The 23,568-nt window shown below is 45.4% G+C and overlaps 1 protein-coding gene across 3 annotated transcripts in view; it reads right to left on the reverse strand.

The window, feature by feature from the left end:
* The window catches only part of igf2bp2a (insulin-like growth factor 2 mRNA binding protein 2a), a 95,299-nt gene extending 72,884 nt beyond the window's left edge, over positions 1-22,415 (reverse strand). The window contains exons 1-2 of one of the 3 annotated variants that reach the window (XM_052012685.1): positions 21,906-22,415; positions 20,451-20,511 (exon numbers count right to left, since the gene is read on the reverse strand). In XM_052012685.1, the coding sequence (XP_051868645.1) occupies positions 20,451-20,511; positions 21,906-22,077 (233 nt within the window). In that variant the 5' untranslated portion in view covers positions 22,078-22,415. The remainder of the gene's footprint in view (positions 1-20,450; positions 20,512-21,905) is intronic. The other 2 variants (XM_052012695.1, XM_052012676.1) reach the window with 2 other exon arrangements.
* Positions 22,416-23,568: the final 1,153 nt, after the last annotated feature.

Raw genomic sequence — 23,568 nt, forward strand, 5'->3', positions numbered from 1 at the left:
CAAGGCTGGGCCACCTTTCAGATAGATCGGATCCCAAGTAGACTTGCCTTTGAACTGTGACCCTGTACCTCCTACTGCCTTCCCTCTGACATCTGTCCAAGATCACTTGCTTATCACAGGGATGAGACAGAGTGGGGGTGAAGAGCGCATCTCATGCACTTCCACAGCAAACCATCCACAGGCTCACTGTACCTGGGGTCCCTGCATCTCACCAACTTGTCGCGGCTATGGAGTGTCAAGTGCTCGTTTATCTCAAGTCAGGCCAAAGGGTCGAGTGCTGGGAAATGGGATTAGTACAGATTGACAACCAGCACGGACTCAGTGGGCTGAATGGCCTTTTACCATGCTCTGGCACTCTATAGATGAAAATGTGGGAGGGTAGGTGAGTAAGCTTGTAGATGACACAAAAACTGATGGTGCTGTGGATTGCATAGAAGATTGCCAAAGGATACAGTGGGACAGATCAGTTGCAGATATGGGTGGAGAAGTGGCAGATGGAGCTTAATCCAGACAAGTGTGAGGTGCTACACTTTGGGAAATCCAACATAAAGGGAGAATCTGCAGTTAATGGCAGGATCCTTAACAGCATTGATGAACAGAGGAATCTTGACGCTCAGATACATGGCTCCTTCAGGTTGACAGGGTGGTAAAGAAGGCATGTGGCATGCTTGCCTTCATTAGTCAAGGCACTGAGTTCAAGAAGCAGGAAGTTACAGCTTTATAAAATTCTGGTTAGGCCACATTTAGAGTTTGCATTCAATTCTGGTAACCTCATTGTAAGGGGGGGGGGGGGGGGGTGGAGGCTTTGGAGAGGGTGCAGAGGAGGTTTATCAGGATACTGCCTGCTTTGGAGGAGATGTGTTAAGAGGAGAGGTTGGACAAGCTGGGGCTGTTTTCTCTAGGGCACTGGAGGCTGAGGGGAGATCTGATAGAAGTCTATAAAATTATGCAAGGCATAGATAGACAGCCAGTATCTTTTTCCCAGGATTGAAGTGTCTACTACAAGAGGGCATGTATTTAAGGTAAGAGGGGGCAAGTTCAAAGGAGATATGTGGGGCAAGTTTTGTGGGTTTTTTTTTCAAAAAACACGGAGAGTGGTGGGGTCCTGGAATGCACCACCAGGGGTAGTGGTGGAGACAGATAGCATCACAGCATATAAGAGACTCTTAGATATGCACATGAAAATGTAGAGGGATATGGCCAATGTGCGGGGAAGAGGGATTAGATTAATTAGAAGTCATTGGTTTAATTAGTTTAGGCACAACATCATGGGCCGAGGGGCCTGTCTTGTTCTATGTTCTGGAGGAGAGCAGACACATTCTTGCCCTTCAATTTGCCTGGTTCTTGCATTCTGCCCAGTGCCAAGCCTGCTCTGGACTTGCATGGGGAGAAGCCAGGCAGACCAAATATTACGCACAGCACGCAGTGACTAAAGCCAGGTCACCCAACACCTCCAGTCAGTCATTCACTCACTCCGCAACCTGGTGAGTGACTCACTGGTGTTACTCAGCCAGGGGGGGCCCATGGGACTTTTCAGTATATTCAATCAGATTGATGAACTTGCTCTCAATTCCATCTTTCTTTCCTTGGTTCCCAGCTGGAATAGAAACTAAGCTTTTTAAAGCTACGTACGGCCTCAACAGCGGTTCCAGGGGACCTTCTTCCCACCAGCTCTCACCAACTATCTAGCTCTGACTTGGAGGCAAAGTGTTCTCAAAGGCTCCAATAGGTCAGAGTGTGCTGATTACTGTACAACCACAAGGAAGGTGCACCAGCATCTTTACTTTCTTAGAAGGTTAAGGAGGTTTGGCTTGTCACTGAACACTCGAACAACTTAGAACATAGAAAAACTACAGCACAATTCAGGCCCTTCGGCCCACAACACTGTGCCGAACATGTCCCTACCCTAGAAATTACTAGGCTTACCCATAGCCCTCTATTTTACTCAGCTCCATCTACCTATCTAACAACCTCTTGAAAGACCCTATCGTATCCGCCTCCACCACCGTTTCCGGCAGCCCATTCCACGCACTCACCACTCTGAGTAAAAAACTTACTCTGACATCTCCTCTATATCTACTCCTCAGCACCTTAAACCTATGTCCTCTTGTGGCCACCATTTCAGCCCTGGGGAAAAGCCTCTATCTACCCTATCAATACCTCTCATCATCTTATACACCTCAATCAGGTTCCCCCTCATCGTCCGTCGCTCCAAGGAGAAAAGGTCGAGTTCCCTCAACCTGTTTTCATAAGGCATGCTCCGCATTCCAGGCAACATCCTTGTAAATCTCCTCCGCATCCTCTCCATGGCTTCCACATCTTTCCTGTAGTAAGGCGACCAGAACTGAGCACAATACTCCAAGTAGGGTCTGAACAGGGACCTATATAGCTGCAACAATACCTCATAGCTCCTAAATTCAATTCCCTGATTGAAGGACAATACACCATATGCCTTCTTAACCACAGAGTCAACCTGCGCAGCTGCTTTGAGCGTCCTATGGACTTGGACCCCAAGATCCCTTTGATCCTCCACACTGCCAAGAGTCCTACCATTAATACTATATTCCACCAACATATTTGGCCTACCAAAATGAACCACTTCACACGTATCTGGGTTGAACTGCATCTGCCACTTCTCAGCCCAACTCTGCATCCTATCTATGTCCCTCTGTAACCTCTGACAGCCATCCAAACCCCCAACCTTCGTGTCATCCGCAAACTTACTAACCCACCCCTCCACTTCCTCATCCAGGTCGTTTATAAAAATCACAAAGAGTAAGGGTCCCAGTACAGATCCCTGAGGTACACCACTAGTCACCGACCTCCACGCAGAATACGACACTTCAACAACCACTCTTTGCCTTCTGTGGGCCAGCCAATTCTGGATCCGCACTGCAATGTCCCCTTGGATCCCATGTCTCCTCACCTTCTACTTCTACAGATGTACTGTTGAAAGTATCCTGACTGATTGCATCATGGTCTGGTACAGCAATTCAAATGTGCAGGGACGCAAAAAGCAGCAAAGAGTAGTGGACTCTGCCCAGTACATCACAGGCACATCCCTCCCCACCATTGGTAGTATCTACAGGAGGGGCTGCCTCAAGAAGGTAGCATCTATCAAAGATCCCCACCATCCTGGACACACCATCTTTTCCCAGCTATGGGAAGGAGGTATAAGCCTGAAGTCCCACACCAAGGTTCAAGAACAGCAACTTCCCTTCAACCATTCAGTTCTTGAACCAACCTGCACAACCCTAATCACCTTAGTATTGCAATACTATGCCACTTTGCACTACAATGGGCTTCGGTTCTTTTTGTTCTAATTGTGTTCTCTCTCATAAAAATTGTGTATAATTTATGTCTAACTTATGTTTTTCTTGTGAATGTTGTGTCTCTAATGCTATGTGTCTGTGATGCTGTTGCAAGCAAGTATGCACAGGTACAATGAAAAACCTACTTGTGCACATGACAATAAGCTTGAATTTGGACTTTTGCCTGAAAAGCCCTGCATCTTTCTCTGCAGGGGTACCTGACCTGCTGTTAACGTCAGACTTACAACATCCACAACAGTCTGAAACTTCACATTGTGCTGTTCTTGGCTTGCAGTAGCAGAGCTTGCCTCTCTCTGCCCACTCGACCAAGAACTCGGACAGTGCAACAGGGTGATTATCAAGGAAAATCAGGGGCTGTGGAGATAGTGCAGGGCAATGCCGCTGATGAAAAAGATCAGCCGCAATCTGGCCAGAGACACAAGAGACCCCAGATGCTGGAATTTGGAGCAACACACAAAGGAGCAGGAGGAACTCAGTGGGTCAGGCAGCATCTGAGGAGGGAAAGGAACGGTTGACATTTAGGGTGATGAAGGGTCTTGATCAAAAACGTTGGCTATCCATTTCCCTCCATAAATGCAGCCTAACCCACTGAGTTCCTCCAGCTCCTCTGCGTGTTGTTCAATCTGGCTGGATTTTCCTTGGGGCGGAAGCAGCTGAGGGGGACCTAATAGAGCTATGTAAATTATATGTGGGACATCGACTGGATACAGGTAACCCCCACATTACAGCCACTCAAATGACAGAAATTCATCCTTACAGAATTCACCAATCACTACCTGAAAATTTGTGACATGGAATAAAATTCGCTGTCATGGAATTTATGTCAAAAAGTAGTAAATAAAATCAATAAAGTTTTTTTTTCTCTCAACGAGCGTTTCTTGAAGCCAGCGGAGGTGACACAGCTGTGCGTTTTGGAAAATCACCGTACGCACTGTTTTCTAGAAACGCAAACCCCTGCGGTAGGAAACTTTTCCCCGTGGCAGATGCATCTAAAGTTAGAGTATTGTTAGAGGATAGGAGAATTAGGAGGGGATCAGAGGAAGAAGATTTTCACCCAAAGGACAACTGCACTATGGAACACACTGTTGAGTGGGTGATGCAGGCAGAACTCACAACATTTAAGTATCTAAATGAGCACTACGAAAATATAACAAAGTAGGACCAGGAGAAGGCCAATCAGCCCCCTGTTCTGCCATTCGATACAATCATGGCTGCTCTACCCCAGGCCTCAACTCCTCCTCCATTGCCCTCAATGTTCCTAATCTTTATCCACCTCCACTTTAAATACCTCCAATGAGCTAACCTCCCGGGGTCGAGAATTCAGAGACTCGCCAAACCACGGGAAGAAATTTTCCAGGTATCTCGGCTTTAAACGACAGCCTCTTAATCTTGTAACTACATCCCTTTTTCAAGATTCTCCCACTGGTGGAAACATCTCAATAGCCACCCTGTCATGCTCCTCGGGATCTTGTACGCTTCAATAAGATCACCTCTCATTCTCCTCCAAAGAAGTCAGATCTGACGAGACAGGGGGAGGGGGGTGGAAGAGGAACCTATTGGATACGGAAAGGCCTGGACAGATTGGATGTAGAGAGGATGTTTCCGTCAGTAGGAGCAGTCTCGGATGAGAGGGCACAGCCTCAAAATAAAAGAGATGCCCCTTTAGAACTGAGATGAGGAGGAATTTCTTCAGCCAGAGGGTGGCAACTCTGTGGAATTCATTGCCACAGAGGGCGGTGGAGGCCAAGTCTTTGTGTGTATTTAAGGCAGAGATCAATGGGTTTTTGATTGGTAAAGGGGGTTAAGGGTTTGGGGAGAAAGCGGGAGAATGGGGTTTAAATAAAAAAAAATCAGCCATGATTGAATGGTGGAGCAGATTCGATGGGCCGAATGGCCTAATTCTGCTCCTAAATCTTACACAGTCTTATAAGACAATCTTCTCATCCCAGAAATTTGCCTAGTGAATCTTTTGCCATGCCATCAGAAGCTGGTAGATCAAGAGCTGGTAAGTGGAGGTGCTCTGGATGGGTAGATGATGGCTGGCGCAAATAGGCCGAAGAGCCTGTTCCTGTGCTGTAGGAGGCTACGACTACGAGCGAGCTGAACAGAATGCACGTTTGAGTGACTGAGAAGCCTCCTGATACCCTAGTCCTTACGTTATTATGTTCCCAGTCTGATTGTCATTTGTTGTAAAGGTGGGAATTATGAATAAAACAACTCAATAACCATGGACAAAATCTCAGCAACCTGACAGGACAGACAGAGCCAGTGGCCTTGAGCAGAAACTGCTGATTACCCGGAGACATCAATTCAGCAACACTGCTAATTTTAGTGCAAAATTTCCTACACATTTGCACAATGCAGGTGCAAAGGACACAAAGAATTCACGATCAGAGAAAGTACCGTCAGTCCTTGCCCTGCAGCCCTTCACTCCACCAAATCCATAGATACAGGACAAAGTTCATGGGCACAGTCCATGAGGTGGGCTAGATCACATGACCAATAATGTTGTTTATGTCTCTTAAAAAACAACCTGACAGCTGGCGTGATAAGCCACATCTGGAGCCCTGACTGGGCCACTGTAAAAGTTGTAAGGTGTTCAGCCGAAGGGGACTTTATGTTGGGATCCTGTCAGCTGACACGAGATAAAAAAAGCTCAAAACAAAGACTTTGGAAAATTATCATCAGCTCAGGACTCTTCAGGACCTTGGATTTTTGTGCCATACCTGCTCTGCACTGTGAGAGAGAAAAAACTCAGCAGTGGTTTCATTGAGAACGTGCGAAGATATGTGTGGTTCAGTGAAAGCAAGGCGTGTGTCCCAGCCTGTGCTCTGGCAGTCATGTGACACCCACTGATGACATCACTAGAGCAACTGGTGTCTACTTTCAAAACCAAAACAAACTAAAAACCCACGAAGGAGCTGAAGGCTCACTTCCACTTTCACTTCTCAGCAGTTTGTCACTGGAGACATCCTGCAGAAGGGCTGGAGGCATGGGGGACATGTGTGGGGTGTGGGGGGGGGGGGGGGGGGTGGAGAGAGGTGTATATCAAACCCTACAAAATTCTGTTAAATTAACAGTTCACAAAATTTTCCAGATCAGTGTCATCGCGATCTGCCAACCTCCCTCAATTACCGGAGTCTCTGGGAAAGTCTCCAGGCAAATGTGACAACGCTCTCAGATGCATTGAAGAGAAGAATGGTGTGACCTTTCTCCCCCTGGGGTTTTCCTTGAACACAATGTCAATCCACTCCACAAATATCAGGATTTGGGGTCTTTGATAGAGAGTCAAGAACTGTCCTATTGGGAACAAGCACCGGTTCTTGTCACAACAGACCAGTCAGGAGACCTTGGTGGGAATGGGGGAGGAAGGTGGTCGGACACAGGCGATCATGTGATGAAACCAGAGGCAGCGACATGCGAAGCAGCTCAAAGTACAAGAGTGCTGATGGTACAAGAACCAATAAATCTCTATCCCACAAATGGGGCTTCTGGCTGCACGGGCCTGTCCAAATCTGACCTGAGATCTTGAAGAAGGATGCAATTTGTATTTGGGACAACTCAGTGAGACTGTCACAGCTGCCTCAGACCCCAAACACCGGCACAATCTTTCTCCCTCACCATCTATAGAACAATGGTCAACTCTACCCCAAGCTTTTTATTCTTGATCCTCCCAAACTCTGACCCCACACGCTCTGTAAATGCCTCATCCCCTCCCCAGTTTGCTCACTCCTCCACAAGCTCCCAAGAGAAAGGGACGCATTTCCCCGAGGTGCTCTAGTTTCCTACCAAAGACATTTGGGTCAGAGGCTTGACTGGACACTGCAAACTGTCTCCAGTATGTAGGTGAGTGGTAGAATCTAAGGGAGAGGGGTGGGAGTTGTTGGGAATGTGGGGAGAATAAAATGGCATCAGTGTAGAATTAGTGTAACTGGGTGGTTGATGGTCAACACAGACTCAGTGGGCCGAAGGGCCTGTTTCTGTGGTATACAACTCCATCTATTACCTCGTCACTTCTCCCAATCTTTCGTCATACAGCAAAGCACCTCGATTTGTTTTGAGATGCAAATTTAGGTGTCAGAACTCCCTGTTCATTCTGATTGCTCGTTAATCTCGGATAACTGTCACTTAAGGGTCATACACGCACCAGCTTTGGATCAGATATGCCTGGGCAGATTATTCTCCCCTACATCCCATGCCTTGTGTGCTCACAGCAAACAAACTGTACATTCCGATTTCAGGAGAGGCAGAGGTTTAACGATGCATTGGAAAAGGGGGGGGGGGGGGGGCAAGAAGGTCGGAGAGAATATCTCGGGCTACCGGCCCTGTCAGTTGAAGGCAGTGCCGCAAGCAGTGGTGCAATTAAATCCAGGCAAGATGGGGGCAGTGAAATCCGTGGGTTGTAGGGCTGGAGATTGTAGTACAGGCAATCCCCGCCTTGTGGCTGTTTGGGTAATGGAAATTTGCCCTTAAAGCATTCACAAACCACTGCCCAGAAATTTAAAGTACAGAATAAAATTTGCTCTCATGGAATTTACATCAAAGAAGTAGATAAACAAACAATTTCTTCCCCCCCCCACCCCTCTCCCACACCCAAAGTTGTGTTTTTTGACACACACACACACACACACACAGATGGCAATGGCTTCACATTACGGAAAATCACAATTCGGGCCATTTTTTTGGGAACACATCCCCCTGTCACAATATTTTCAGTCCCTGTCCATAATCAGGGAAACTCTGATCAATTTGTAAAGCACATCGGATATTAAGAAATTGCAACATTGTTAGTGTAAAGCTGGGTGGTTGGGCAAGGACTGATCTCAGGAGCACAATTTCACCACAGTTGTAGAAAGAGGCTGGAGCACTAAAGCTCAGTCAGAAAACCAGGCTCCCTCACCAAACCAGCTGGGACAGTGCCCACAGTGACCAGGAAGCTACGAAAACTCCAGCTGGAACAGTCTACTAATGGCCTGATCATAGTGAAATACCAATCCACAGCTCCCCAATGTGCATCAAATGCCTCGCCCACTCACGCAGTCAACGCCACACCCAGCCATCAGCACAGGACAAAGCAAATCTGGTTGCACACATCCCAACTCCAGCACTCTTGGGGCACAGAGGGGCTTGGGACGGAGGTCTACGGTCCTGATTCACACAGGGTTGGTATGCAGGTGGAGGGTTGGTAGTGAGGACGGAGAGTGCAATGTTGGGTATTACTGCTGAAGGTAGGGAGCATAAAAACAGGGAAGTTATAGAACCCTACAGCACAGTACAGGTCCTTTGGCCAACAACATTGTGCCAACATTTTATCCTGCTCTAATATCTATCTAACCCTTCCCTCCCACATAGCCCCCTATTTTTCTATCATTCATGTGTCTATCCAAGAGTCTCTTAAATGTCCCTAATATATCTTCCCCCACAACCTCTGCAGGCAGTGTGTTCCACGCACCCACCACTTTGTGTAAAAAAAACTTACCCCGATATCCCCCTTACACCTTCCTACAATCACCTTAAAATTATGTCTCCTTGTGTTAGCCTTTGTCGCCCTGAGAAAAAGTCTCTGTCAACTCAATCTATGCCTCCTATCATCTTGTACGCCTCTATCAAGTCACCCTTCCTCCTCCTCCTCTCCAAAGACAAAAGCCCAAGCTCGCTCAACCTATCCTCATAAGACATGATCTCCAATCCAGGCAACATCCTGGTAAATCTCCTCTGCACCTTCTCTAAAGCTTCCACATCCTTTCTATAATGAGGCGACCAGAACTGAACACAATATTCCAAGTGTGGTCTGACCAGAGTTGTATAGAGCTGCAACATCACCTCGCGCTCTTGAACTCAATACCCCGACTAATGAAGGCCAACACTCCATACGTCTTCTAAACAACCCTATCGACCTGCGTGGCAACCTTGAGGGATCTATGGACGTGGACCCCAAGATCCCTCTGTTCCTCCACACTGCTAAGAGTCCTACCATTAACTTTTTATTCTGCCTTCATATTTGATCTCCTGAAGTGCATCACTTCACACCTATCCGGACTGAACTCCATCTGCCACTTCTCAGCCCAGCTCTGCACTCTATCAATATCCTGTTGTAATCTACAGCAACCTTCTACACTATCCACAATACCACCAACCTTTGTATCATCAGCAAACTTACTAACCCACCCTTCCACATCCTCATCCAAGCAATTTATATATAAAAAAAATCACAAAGAGCAGGGGTCCCAGAACAGATCCCTGTGGAACACCACTGGTCACTGACCTCCAGGCAGAATACACTCCATCTACCACCACCCTCTGTCTTCTGTCTTCTATTGGCGTGCCAATTCTGAATCCACACAGCCGAGTTTCCCTGGATCCCATGCCTCCTGACTTGCTGAATGAGCCTTCCATGAGGAACCTTATCAAACGCCTTACTAAAATCCATGTACACCACATCCACTGCTCTACCTTCATCAACATGCTTTGTCGCATCCTCAAAGAATTCAATCAGGCTCGTGAGGCATGACCTGCCCCTCACAAAGCCATGCTGATTGTCCCTAATCAGATTATGCTTCTCTAAATGCCCATAAATTCTGTCTCTAAGAATCTTCTCCAGTAATTTGGCCACCACTGAAGTAAGACTCACTGGTCTGTAATTCCCAGGGTTATCCCTACTCCCTTTCTTGAAGAAAGGAACAACATTTGCCACCCTCCAATCATCCAGCACTACTCCTGTGGCCAGTGAGGACACAAAGATCGTTGCCAAAGGCGCAGCTATCTCTTCCCTCGCTTCCCATAATAACCTTGGTTATATCCCATCTGGCCCTGGTGACTTATCTATCCTAATGTCTCTCAATAGTTCCAGCATATCTTCTTTCCTCACGTCGATGTGCCCTAGCATATCAGTCTGTCGTACGCCATCCTCACAAACGTCAAGGTCTCTCTCTCTCTGGTGAATAAGGACCTCCCCTACCTCTTCCGTCTCCAGGCACACGTTTCCTCTTTTATCCCTGATCGGTCCTACCCTCACTCTAGTCATCCTCTTATTCTTCACATACGTGTAGAATGTCTTGGGGTTTCCCTTGATTCTACTCGCCGACGACTTCTCATGCCGCCTTCTAGCTCTCCTAATTCCGTTTTTAAGCTCCGTACTGCCTACCTTGTAACTCTCCAGAGCCCTGTCTGATCTATGCTTTCTAAACCTCGGGTAAGCTTCTTTCCTCTTGACAAGATATTCTACATCTCGAGTCAACCAGGGTTCCTTCACTCTACCATCCTTACCCTGCCTCAATGGGACAAACCTATCCAGAACCCCATGCAACCCCTTAAACAATCTCCACATTTCCGCTGTGCACTTCACGAAGAACATCTGTTCCTAATTTACACTCCCAAGTTCCTGCCTGATAGCATCATAATTCCCCCTCCCCCAGTTAAATACTTTCCCATATCATCTGCTCCTATTCCTCTCCAAGGCTATGGTAAAGGTCAAGGAGTTATGGTCACCGTCTCCAAATTGCTCTCTCACTGAGAGATCTGAAACCTGATCAGGCTCATTGCCTAGTACCAGGTCCAGTATGGCCTCTCCTCTTGTCGGCCTGTCCACATACTGTGTCAGGAATCCTTGCTGGACACACCGAACAAACTCCGTCCCATCTATCCCCTTTACACTAAGAAGGTGCCAATCAACATTAGGAAAGTTGAAATCACCAATGACAACAACCCTGTTATTTTTGCACCTCTCCAAAATCTACCTCCCGATCTGCTCCTCAGCATCTCTGCTGCTATTAGGGGGTCTGTAGAATACTCCCAATAGAGTGATTGCTCCCTCTCTGTTTCTGACTTCCACCCACACTGACTGAGTGGACGATTCCTCCAGGACATCCTCCCTTTCTACAGCTGTGACACCATCCCTGATCAGCAACTTGATGCAACTTCACCAGGCGTTGGTGAGACCACACCTGGAGCACCGTCTATGGTTTGGTCCCGCAGTCAAGGATTAAACCTACATTGGAGGAATCTCTCTGCCCCTTCATCACTGGACAAATGCCCTTCCTGCCCCTCCACTCCCCTGAACTCCACTGCTTCAATGACAGTAAAAATATGTCCATTCATGGTGGGCTGTTCCTGTGCTGTACTGCTCCATGTCCCTGACCTTCCCAATGACTGGCTGATACCAACTTACATCCTCAGGATTGCTGCCCACCAGGGCCATGGATCTGATGTCCCACATTTACCTCAACATGACCTCATCCCAACCCCCTCGTCACCTTCACGCCCCTCCCAGACACCACAACATCCTCCAAAAGACACAGGCTTGGCTGCACAATGTACAGGAATGCACTAGGCACACTTCTGCTCAAATTGAATGATATCCCAGAGCAACGGCCACACAAAGAAGCGAGGACACGTGGCCTGTGTTCCCCTGGGCTGAGATGTCAATGGGCAATCAGGTTGGGGCATTTCAACTGCTGAAGAGGTTCAGGAGCATGGTCACAGATGAAACCATTTAATGCCAAATGGAAACCCAAAACAGAGGATTTCAGAGCTCAGGCTTTCAGAGGGAAACCAGGAGACATTCATAAGTAGAGCAGCGGTCCAAAACTGGCACCAAAACTGAAAACAGTACACAACAGACCCGTTCCCAACAGTACAGTACCCCAGTGTTATACACAGCGATAGACCCATCCCCACCAGCACTGTACCCCAGTGTTATACAGTGACAGACCATCCCCACCAGCACTGTACCCCAACATAACAGGGACAGAAAAGTTCCCACCAATACTGTACTTATGTTACACAGTGAGAGACCTGTCCCTGCCATACTCTACCCCAGTGTTAAACAGAGACAGACCTGTCTCCACCAGTATTGTACACCAATGTTATACAGTGACAGACCAGTCCCCACCAGTTGTGTACCCAGTGTTATTCAGTGACAGACCCATCCCCACGAGTACTGTACCCCAGTGTTATACAGTGACAGACCTGTCCCCAACAGTACTGTACCCCAATGTTATGCAGAGGTACTTCTCACACCACATGCACTGTACTGCCCTGACAGATCTGCCCACATTAGTATTGTACTGCAGTATCTGACAAACCCGCCCCAACTAGTGCTATACCATAGTTTTACAGTAATAGGCCCATACCCACCAGTATCTTACCAAAGTGTTATAGAGTAACAAAGCAGAGACCACTGATACTGCAGTCCAGTGGTATAATGACAGACTTGTCCCCACGCACACTATACCCCAGTTATACAGTGATAGACCCAGCCCTGCCAGTACTGTACCCCAGTGTTGTACAGTGACAGACCGTCCCCACCAGCATCATACCCCAGTGTTATACAGTGTCAGACTCATCCCTACCAGTACTATACCCCAGTGTTACACAGTGACAAACCGGTCCCCAACAGTACTGTACCCCAGTGTTAAGCAGTGACAGACCCACCCCCACGAGTACTGTACCCCAGTGTTACACAGTGACAGACTGGTCACCAACAGTACAGCACCCCAGATGCAAGCTCTGATGTTCCCTTCTCTGACACAGTTCCAATATAATACACTTCCAATACTGGCCCTAATTCCAGGAGTATACAAGGTGACCACATTTTGCTGCCTGTTCTTTTATTCAAATTCCACTCAGTCACCATTTCTCAGGACTGCCTTCCCAGCCACCACTTCCTGTATTTACATCCCTCCTGTACCATTCCTCCCCACCCCCCTACAGTCCCTGCAGATCCCCAGCTGTCCCTGGGAGGTTCCTTCCAGGACACAGCCCACGACTGTGGTTTGAAATATATAGAATGCCAGCAGTCGTTATGGGCAGCCTCCAGTTCTACTGCCCTGATCCCTGAAAGTGATCTCGGAACACTGAGCTGGTTACTGAAACATTCTCCACACACACACGCACACACACACACACACACACACACACAGATAAGCTCACGCTCAAGTCTACAGTCTGCTCTAGGCTCAGGTAGTTTCATTCCTCACGCACCACAGCAGCCCAAACAAAGGCATCCTCCGTGAATTTTGTGTTTTTGAAGTCAACAGCCAATATTCATCATAAAAATATGAATTACAGAAAGTACTGACTAAACATAAATATGCTTCCAGTAAACTGCACAACATCACATTGCCACTTTGAGCCCAGTGTTTTAAATCCTGTCGGCTTTGATTATGTCACCACCCACCAACTCCCCCCACCACCAAAACATGACATGCTTACATTAAGAGTATGTTTATCTGCCTGCTCAAAATGGTACAACCAAAGGATTTCACCAAAGAACTCTGGTGTTAAATCAACAAAATTGCTGGTGGGAAAACAGCTCATTCAGTTTAGAATTCATTATTTCTTTGCAATTGTGCACCTCTTTAAAAATAAAATAAATTTAGACCTTGATTTTCATCTTTCTGAATTAAAACAGGAACAATCTACTAAAACTAGTTGTGTGTCATTTTATCGTAAATTCAATTTGGCAGAGGCTAAAATAGAAAATTGAATACTTATTTCCATTTGAAAGTAACAAAATCAATCTATACTTTTTCTCACTTTCTAGATCCAATTATTTTTAACCCTGTTCACTCCCTCAACCAATATAGCAAATACTCAGATTTGCAGACAATTCAGTACAAAATCCATCTCTCACATCCAGCCTGCGGCATTTAATGAAATGATAATTCTACCCTATCTTCTTTTCCTGAACTTCATTTCAAAAACTGGAGAGGCGATAAAATGCAAGAAGTAAATCTTTTAAATTCAACTAATCGATCTTGCACTTTGTTTTATAATTTCAGACATTCGCTAAGGATCCTCAAAACTGTTTTCTAAACTGGGAAAAGACCATTTAAGAAAACAACCAATTCATTTCTGAGAGGAATAGAAAAGAGAAAATGCTGGAAACACTCAACAGGTCAAGCAGCATCTTTGGAGAGAGAGAACAGTTAACAGTTCAGCTGGGTGGTGCAGAACAGAGTTCTAAGCAGGACTTGGAGCATCCCTGTAGGAAACTAATGACTGAAATTCTGGAAAAGATTTAGTCCCTAAAATGTAACAGCTTTCACCAGCTAAACTACTGATTAGACAATGTCAAATCAGCAACTAGTGTCCCCCATTCAAACTCATTTCCAATTCAAGCATTGCCAGTGATCAGATCAACACATGTGAACCAGCCAAAGAAAAAGCCATTGGCAAAAGTGTGAACTTACAACTTTTGTGCTATTAATTGTTGGGTATTTAGGATTATTATTTACATACATCAACAGATTCTAAATCTATTTAAAATTCATTTTTAGTTGGAGTGACATAAAAAAGCAAATGCCTTTGAACCCAAATAAAAGTATTCCTTCTTTCAGAGATGCTGGAGGTTGAAGAGACAACATACACGCCTGACACACACACAACAATGAAACTACAAAGAGGGTGAAAAACAGGGCATTCAGAAGTTTAGGTGTATTTTAAAAATAAACAAGCAGCAGAAACCTTTGTGTGAAAACAGTGCTTATGGAAAAGTACAAGAATTAAATGTATAGAATAAAGGATAGATTCTCTTCATTAAAAGTTTAATACACAATAATCTCCACAACAACAGCTAACATGCCTTTTGCCTGTCAGCTTCATTTCTGGAATCTTCTATTTTAATCAAGCGTGATCCCCACAGGTTCCCAAGAGAACACTGCATCTTCACTCTCTGTCTCCAACTCAGCAAACATCCCAGCCCCAGCAGTGAACAGCATTTACAACCACATTCTGCCTCTGCTCGGTTTGGTGACAATTCCATCTTGGGGGTGGACTTTCTGCTCTTCCGACATTTCCGTCACGTCCAGGCACAGTGGAAGAGCAGACTACCCTGTACCACAAAGGCACATGCTCAAACATCACTTCTCTGCATCAACTCCAACTTGCAAATTTGGACTGGGCAATTGTGCTTTTTTTTTAAAAAAAAAGGAAAGGTTTGCACCTGCTGCCTCCGAGATAAATCCTCCACCAGCATGTTCAACTGTGAAGCAGTAACATCACCAGGACCACCACAATGAGAATGCTGGCTCAGGGGCTTGGCGTGTCCCAGACCAAACACTGGTCTTCAGGAGATGGACATTTCTACACATACTGCAAATCAACTCACTCAAGACAGATCACAGGACTGTCTAGACTACAGAAATATGAGTCAAAGATTTCATTCCCCTGCATAAATCTGATTGTTTACTCTCAACTACTCACAGCCAATGGCAAATAATTTACCTACTTAAAAAGGGGAGGCTGTAACTAAATGTTTACTATCTGGAAAATAATTTTCTCTCATGCCTGATCTTCAATTTATAACTGATAAATGCCTAATAATCATGCAGAAGATTTTATATTTCCAGCGTTAAACACTTAAGGTACTTTTCACAAAATTGTCTCCATTTTTTTTTGCTTTTCCTGATGTGAGGAATTTGAATGGTATTTTTTGGTTGTGATTTAACAACAGCACCAACCTGACAGCTCCAATGCTCCCCAGTTGATATGGACATTTTTTGGAAAAGATGGGAATTGAGTGAATAATAAATAATTTTACAAAATGAGGCAGAATTAAGTAAATGTCAGCTGAGGCGGTTACTTAGTTCTGCAGGCTGAATGAAACATGTTAAGTCATCTCATCATCAAAAGTGGATTTGGGTGAAACTTCAAGTTGTGCAGACACTGAAAGCAAATCAAACGCAAATTGATAACAAGGCTTTGCACCATTTCTTCCAACTGGGCTTCTTCCCGAGTCTCAGGCAGACAATTGTGAGCATATTATACTCAGGGAATTTTTAAACACCAAAAAGCAGCATAACATCAAACTACAGAGCTGCCTAGGAAGTAATTGGAGTTTGGAAGATAACTAAGTCATAGGTCCCAGAATTCTCAATGAATGCCATAGAACAAAGCAGTTAACTCAGAATTCAAGCTCCCTCTCAAGTGACTTGTTACTACCAGGAGCCTGAAGACCCACACTCAACGATTCAGAAACAGCTTCTTCCCCTCCGCCATCAGATTTCTGAACAGTTCATGAACACTACCTTGTTATTCTTTTTTTTGCACTATTTTTGTAATTTATAGTAATTTTATGTCTTTGCAGTGTACTGCTGCTGCAAAACAACAAACTTCACGTCACACAAATCAGTGATAATAAATCTGATTCTGCTTCAATTAATCCCATAGATATTTAACATACTAACACTGTTGTCTAACACTGTAAAACTCTGAACAACCTCTCTAGATAAAAGTCCAGGTGGACAAAGTCTATACTCATAAATGGGTGTTTGTCATTGATTCAACATATTGTCACCGAGCATTAAATTAATAATAAAGGTAATCTTTTCTCACTTGTAAAGTGGGTCACACTGAAACTCTGAAACTAGTTTACTTCTGACAATCAATAGGTTAACTTCCCCCCTTCCTTTCACAGCAGAAAGGCCAGTTATGGACAGCATCTACATACAGGACAATACAGCTCATTTAACTTGGTGTGGGGGGAGACACAGGTTTAAAATGATGGGCAAATGATACAATGGGGAGGAGGTGGAACACGAGGATATTTTTAAATAGAGAGAGCACGGTGATGCTCTGCAGCTCATTGCCTGCGAGGGAGACGGAGACAAAAATAAATCTTTCAAGACAGAACCGGACAGGCATAGAAGAAAATTACCTGCAGGGTTACAGGACAAAGAGCAGCCAAGCAGGACGGAGTGGATTACTCAACTAGCCTTCCACGCAGTAATTATTCTGTGGCTCCTGGGAAGACCTAGCCAACTAGTCCCACACTTCTGCCCTTTCAGCAGAGCCAGAAACTCTCCCCCACCTCAAGCGTTTAGAAAGTATAAATTGCCTGGCAGTGCTCGGTATCAAAACTTGCCGTCGTACACATCAAAAGGGACAGGGAGCTGAGATTACCGAAAGCAAGACCACAGGGAATGAGATTTAAAATAAAGTCTGCAACATTCCACTGCCCAATACCTCAACTGCAGAGGGCAAAACCAAAGTGAACATGCAGCAACACATAGGAAGACACTCTTAAATCCTTTCATCCTGGTAATTTGCAAGAACATTTTATCTATCAAACTGCTAAAAAGTACAGCAGGGGTAGGGGGAACTATGAAAATCCTCAAAGTGCACAAGTCATTGATTTTTTTATAAACAGAAGCTGAGACCTGCATTATCTTTATTCTGAAACCCCATGCAAACCGATTGCATGAGCTGATGATCTCTCAGTTTGTTGTACCCAAGAAATTCAAAATTTCTCCAATGTGATTTTAAAAAGAATTGTTTCTCTCACCCAAAACACAGTTAATGTGTAACAACGAACAGGACAACTAAGAAAATAATAGAGACTTTCTGAAAAGACACCTGTCCATTGATAAGCTTTTCCTGGCTGAAATTACAGAAAACAAATTTAACGATTTATCCAGGAGCTCATTTTCACATAATACAATCCCTTTTGCAAAGTTACAACATCGACAAGCTCTCAATATTCACCAAATCCAAAATCTAAATTTATTTTCTGCAAAATTTAGTCATTGTACTCACATAAACTTGCATTTCTAACCACTTATTTGCGAGTTTCCTATTAATGTGTTCAAATACATAAGGCACCTCTTCTTCAAAATAAAAGCTTGGTATTCTCCATTTAAAAAAATCCTTAATTACAAGGTCAATATCTTCCTATCACAATTCATCAACTATCTTTTTCTCAGTTACCGTCAAGAAAAATATCTATTGCAAAAGTGGATCTCTTTAATAACAATTAAACATGCAGCCACCCCACCGGCCTAACAGTTATCAAACCCACCAGTATGATGAGGTTTACCACTCCTTCCCTGAACGAAATGGGAGTGACGCACAGGAAGCGATGGTGGACCCAAGACCCAATCCAAGGTTTTTGCTGAAAACCAGCTACGAGGTAAAAGGAACAAGCTTGTTCTGGTTTCTCGTGTGCAACAGGACTGTTACAGAAAGGCAAAGCCTTATTTTATAACTAATTAAATAAAAGAAAATTCTGCCTTTCTATAAATGGACAGAAACATTTTAACTGTTTGTTTTGGAATTCCCATCATTATTAAAAAGGCGTACATTTTCTGCAGTTTACACTTCGCAGGACAATGCAAGTTTCAAAGAGCACAGCAAAGATACAACATAATCCATTGGCACACATTTAAAAAATTGCATTAATTTCTGTTTCCACTCTAACAATGAATCATCTTTACACTGGACCATAGGTGATGTTACTCGTACACTAATACCTCACCCCATTGCTATCTGCACCATTTAATACTGTGCAGTGCATACCGTTCTGTTTTCAGTTTTTATGCAACAATAAAAGATCTTGTGTGACATACAACTGCAACTCCTGACTACGTATTCCTGTTCTGTCTAGAAGCATATTCCCAAAAAATAATTGTGGGAGTTGTGTTTTTTTTTGGAGGATGTGTTGCCGATGTTTCAAGGTCTCTGTAACAGTTAGCAGCTGAACAAGCTTATCAGGCACTACTAATGGAAGGTCTCTCCAGCAAAGAATGTGGATTTCTCTACTTGGAGTTACCAGTATTTGTTTGCTCCCAATGACCCGCTACTATACAAAAGCAGGAAACAGGCACAAGGTATACTCAGAGTTCACCCCCAATATTTTGAGGCACCCTCCTACTTTGCAATGAAACTGTTCTCACATCCCTATTCTTTGAAATGAGCCCATCCTCACCTAATCAGGTCGCACAGTTCTATCTGATTAATACAAATAGTATTAATGTTGTAGAACCCGATAAACCCACTCCCTCAAAATAAGATGGGCTTGGAATGAGAGACATGGAAAGATACAACAAGACCCAAACAGTCATTCATCTCGGTCAACTTTAACACCCCAACACCACAGGCAAATTATCCAGATGTGCCCCTCAGCTGACAAACACACAACTACATTCTTTTCAAGGCAGCTTCTCGTTTTCAAAATCCCATCTGCTACGTATCACTCATAGATCAGTTTAAAAATAAATGGTTCAAAACACATACAAATTGACACCTTCAGAACACTCCACCATTATAGACAAACAAATATATCATTGCAACTGGACTAAAAACATGGCTGACTACAGCTCAAGCCACAGGAGTTTTAAATATATATTGTACCTGACTGCATTTACAATCACATTGTTTACAAAATGAAAGAAGAACCTTCTCTAACGATACTGACTGTGAGGAATCCTCTTCCAACAAGTCAGTTTTGCTTTATCCTGTTGCTGCCTTGTTATAATATGTTTTCACTTTTCTTAAAATACTTTTGGATTATCTTGTTTTAAATTTAGAAAGGGGAGGGGGGGATGTTGCTGAGGAGATTATATTCTAGTATCTAGAATAAACTAGTTTTTGCAATAGCTAGTAATTGTTGGAATATTATCAGGCTGCATTATCAGGGACAATTAACCAACTTTTCAAATAATCATCTTCCACTGCTGTCAAAGTTTAACTAGACTATTTTTGTACTTTATTTGTGAGTTGAGACAACAGAAACAAAATCCTTCCTTGAGGGGAAGACACGAATTTCAGACAAAAAATATAATTTGTTTTTGAGTTTGGAGGGAAAAGATTGAGGATGGAATCTTTTAAAAGTCAGTGCAGTCAATAATATAGCTACCATTAAATATTATTCATTCCGATTACTTTATGAAAATTAATTTTGCACAGATTAGGGACAAAGTTAGTTTCAGGACTCTGTTCTTTCAAAGAGTGAAGTTTTCTTAAACTGCAAAACAGGAAACTGCAAAAATGAAAGTCCCAACAATTACTGACTATTGCAAAAATTAGTTTATTCCAGATGCTAGAATATAAAATTTCCAAGTTTAAAACAAGATAATCCAAAAGTATTTTTTTAAAAAAAAGAAAACACATTTATTACCCTGTTACTAACACGTGGTGTCCTTTACTGAAAATTACATTCGGGTTATTTTTACACATTAAACACACGGGACTCTCGGAAGTGGGATTACACCGGTCAACAAATCTAAACTCTGAAGAAATAATTATGATCAGACGGGTGGGGATTTAAACAGGCTCACAAAACGAGTCACAAACAGCGAACCATTAAAAAAATATATATACATTAAAAATGTGCAGGCTCACCTCTGCTTTTTGGGGACAGAGTAGTCAACTTCGATTACCTTGCCGTGGAGCTCCACTTTGCCTGGTGGGGATAAGGCAGGAGGAGGAGGTGTTATTTTGTTTGGGGAGAGCGGCGGCCGGCGCCAGCCGTGGGGCTGTGAAATTGACACATGCCCCGAGCAACCCGGCAACGTTACACATGAAATTGCAACAATCCGCACTAGTTGCCCCATGCGCTCCTCATTCCCTCTCTCTCTCTCTCTTTCTGCTGCCCAACTTTGTGGCAGGACCTTCGGATGGTCAAACCCGGGGCTTTAATACAAACAGAAATAAGTGCTTGTATTGGGCTGGGGAATCTTGTTTTTTTTTCTCAAAATTTTGCAACGGGCTTGAATTGAACCATTTAACGGGGCATATATTAATATCATCTGAAGCAATGCAATCCGTGTGTTAAAAGAAAACACACAAAACAAAAAAAAAGCGGCGCCAAAGGGGAGAGAGTGAGATCTCTTTTTTTGATTCACAAAATGAAGGACAGAGCCGCCATGCTTCTGAACCACCTCCTGAGCCCGCTCTGAGGAGCAGGCGAGGGGAAGAGGTGGTGGGGCACCTCACATCCACCCCAGAGGCTGGGGAGGCTCTCTGCCCCAGCCCTTGGAAGGGGTTGGAAAGCCCTCCCCAGCTCTCTCTCGTCTTCCTCACCATCACCCCCACCACCCCCACCCCCCCCTTCCCTCACCCACCCAATGCACACCCTGCCCACCCACCCACCCTTTCTCCCCTATCTCTTGGGCTCGGGGTCCCAGTGCTTTTAAAGTTGTGTGTGAATGGTTGAGAAGCTTCCAGCATGTTGAGAGTGTGTGTGTACCATGGCCTGGCGCAGCTCTTCCACCCCCCCCTCCCTCCCCACCTCCCCCACCACCACCTCCTCCTCGCTACCGATTTACAGGCACTTTGCTCCCGAACGGCGGCTCCTCCAGCTTGGACACCTCGTAAAATGATGGGCACCTTCCCGGGGATCACCGGCGCGGGCTTTTCTGCGCCTGAACTCTGCCAGCGGTCCATGAATAAAATCAGGACAAAAAATTCGGGAAAAAAATAAGAGTGGGAGAGAGAGAGATGGGGGCTGCGCTCTGCGCTGCCACGGGCTCCTCGCAACTTGGGCTCCCTATGGCAGAGCCGTCCCAGCCCGGCCCCCGGGGGAACCGATCACCCCCCACCTCCCCTCCCCTCCCCCTGTCCTGCAGTAGCACCTCTTTTATTCTTTGCTGCGATTTGTTTTGCCTGGTGGATCCCACACCTTGTGTGTGTGTGTGTGTGTGTGTGAGAGAGGGAGGGAGGGACTCAGCGTGCAGCCAATGTGGCAATGGGTAAGTGTCCCGGCACCCGGGAAGGGAAACAAAATACCCCCCTCCCTCCCTCCCTCCTTCGCCCTTCTCCCCACCCTCAGCCTGCAGACAGGAGGATCCCACTCACCGGACAGCGCCTCGATGACTCTGATAGCCGCGTTGTCGTCGGGGCAGTCCACGAAGGCATAGCCCGATTTGAGCAGAACTTGCCCGACTGAGAGCTTCCTCTCCCCAAAGAGTTGCTGTATATCGGCGGGGGTCACAGACGAGCTCAGATTCCCAATATACAACTTATTCATGATCTCACTCCCTCTCCCCCCCACCCCCCGCCTCCTCCGCCTCCTCCTCCTCCCCTCTCCTCTCTCTCGCTCTCACACACAATCGAAAATTATCAACAACTCAAATCCTATGCACTCCTAAATTAAAATAGGAGCTCACTCCTCAACACCTCCCAGCCCCCAGACAGAGGAAAATATAGAAGGGGGAGGGAGGGGGGGAAATAAAAATAAACCAAACCCACACAACATACAAGTCAGCCTGCAAACAACTAAACTGTAGCAGCAGCAAGACAAAAGCGAGCGAGTCCGGCTCCAAGTGTCACTATGACGCTCCTTTGGGTTAAGCACCGCCTCTAAATAAAATCAGGCTCAAAAATATCAGAGAAAAAAAGATTGGCGTCCACGTGGTGCCGAGCAAAGGCAGAGGAGGTGGTGAGGGTTGTGAGAAGGGATGGGGGTGGAAGGAGGGGTGGATCAGGACACCTGTGGCTCCAGACCCCACTTCCCTGTGCCCACCTAGTGGTTGCGCCACTCGCTCCGCCAGCCCCCAGACCGGGGGTAGTGACTGGCGATGAGCTGGGCGGAGGGTCCCTGCACCCCCTTCCTCTTTCCCCACACACCCCTTTGTCCCACCCCTGCTGATTGGGAGGGGGCTACCTGTCAGGAACCTGCTCGCCAACCTGAAACCTGAGAACCGTCCAGCACGGCTGATCCTCTGCCCTATCACCACACCCCTCCCTCCCCCTGATTGCCCTAATGCCCAGAGATCTATCCAGCTCCCCTTTGAGTGGGCTCGGTCCTGAACCTCCTCAGCCCCGCAGGGTAGAGAATTCCAAAATTCACCTTCTTCTGAGGGAAGTTATTTGTCAGTCCCGAACGGGCACAATTCATTCCGAAACTTCGAGCCCTGGTTCCAGACTTCACAGTCAGGGGAAGCATCCTCCCCACCTCACCCCTGTCAAACCCTGAAAGAATTTTGTAAGTTTTAATTAGATCCCTTCTAAATTCTAGAGAAGCAGCCGACATAATCAAAGACCCCACCCACCTCGGACATTCTCTCTTCTCCCCCCTCCCATTGGGCAGAAGATACAAAAGCGCTGATATCAGGTACCACCAGGCTCAAGGACAGTTTCTATCCCACTGTTATAAATCTACTGAACGGTTCCCATGTACGATAGGATGGACTCCTGACCTCACCATCTACCTTGATATGGCCCTTGCACCTTATTGTCTGCCTGCACTGCACTTTCTCTGTAACTATAACACTTTATTCTGCATTCTGCTGCAGTTTTCCCTTGTACGCTCTCAATGCACTGTTGTAATGAAATGATCTGTGTGGATGGCATGCAAAGCAAGTTTTCACTGTACCTCGGTACATGTGACAATAATAAACCAATTAATTTACCAATATGGGCCCCAGCTCAATCTCTCTTCGTATAGCAAACTTGCTGTCCCTGGAACCAGTCGAACCTTCATCCATGGCAAGTCCATCCTTTCTTAGGTAAGGGGCAA

This window comes from Pristis pectinata, chromosome 1 (genome assembly GCF_009764475.1).
Source record: "Pristis pectinata isolate sPriPec2 chromosome 1, sPriPec2.1.pri, whole genome shotgun sequence".
Lineage (NCBI taxonomy): Eukaryota > Metazoa > Chordata > Chondrichthyes > Rhinopristiformes > Pristidae > Pristis > Pristis pectinata.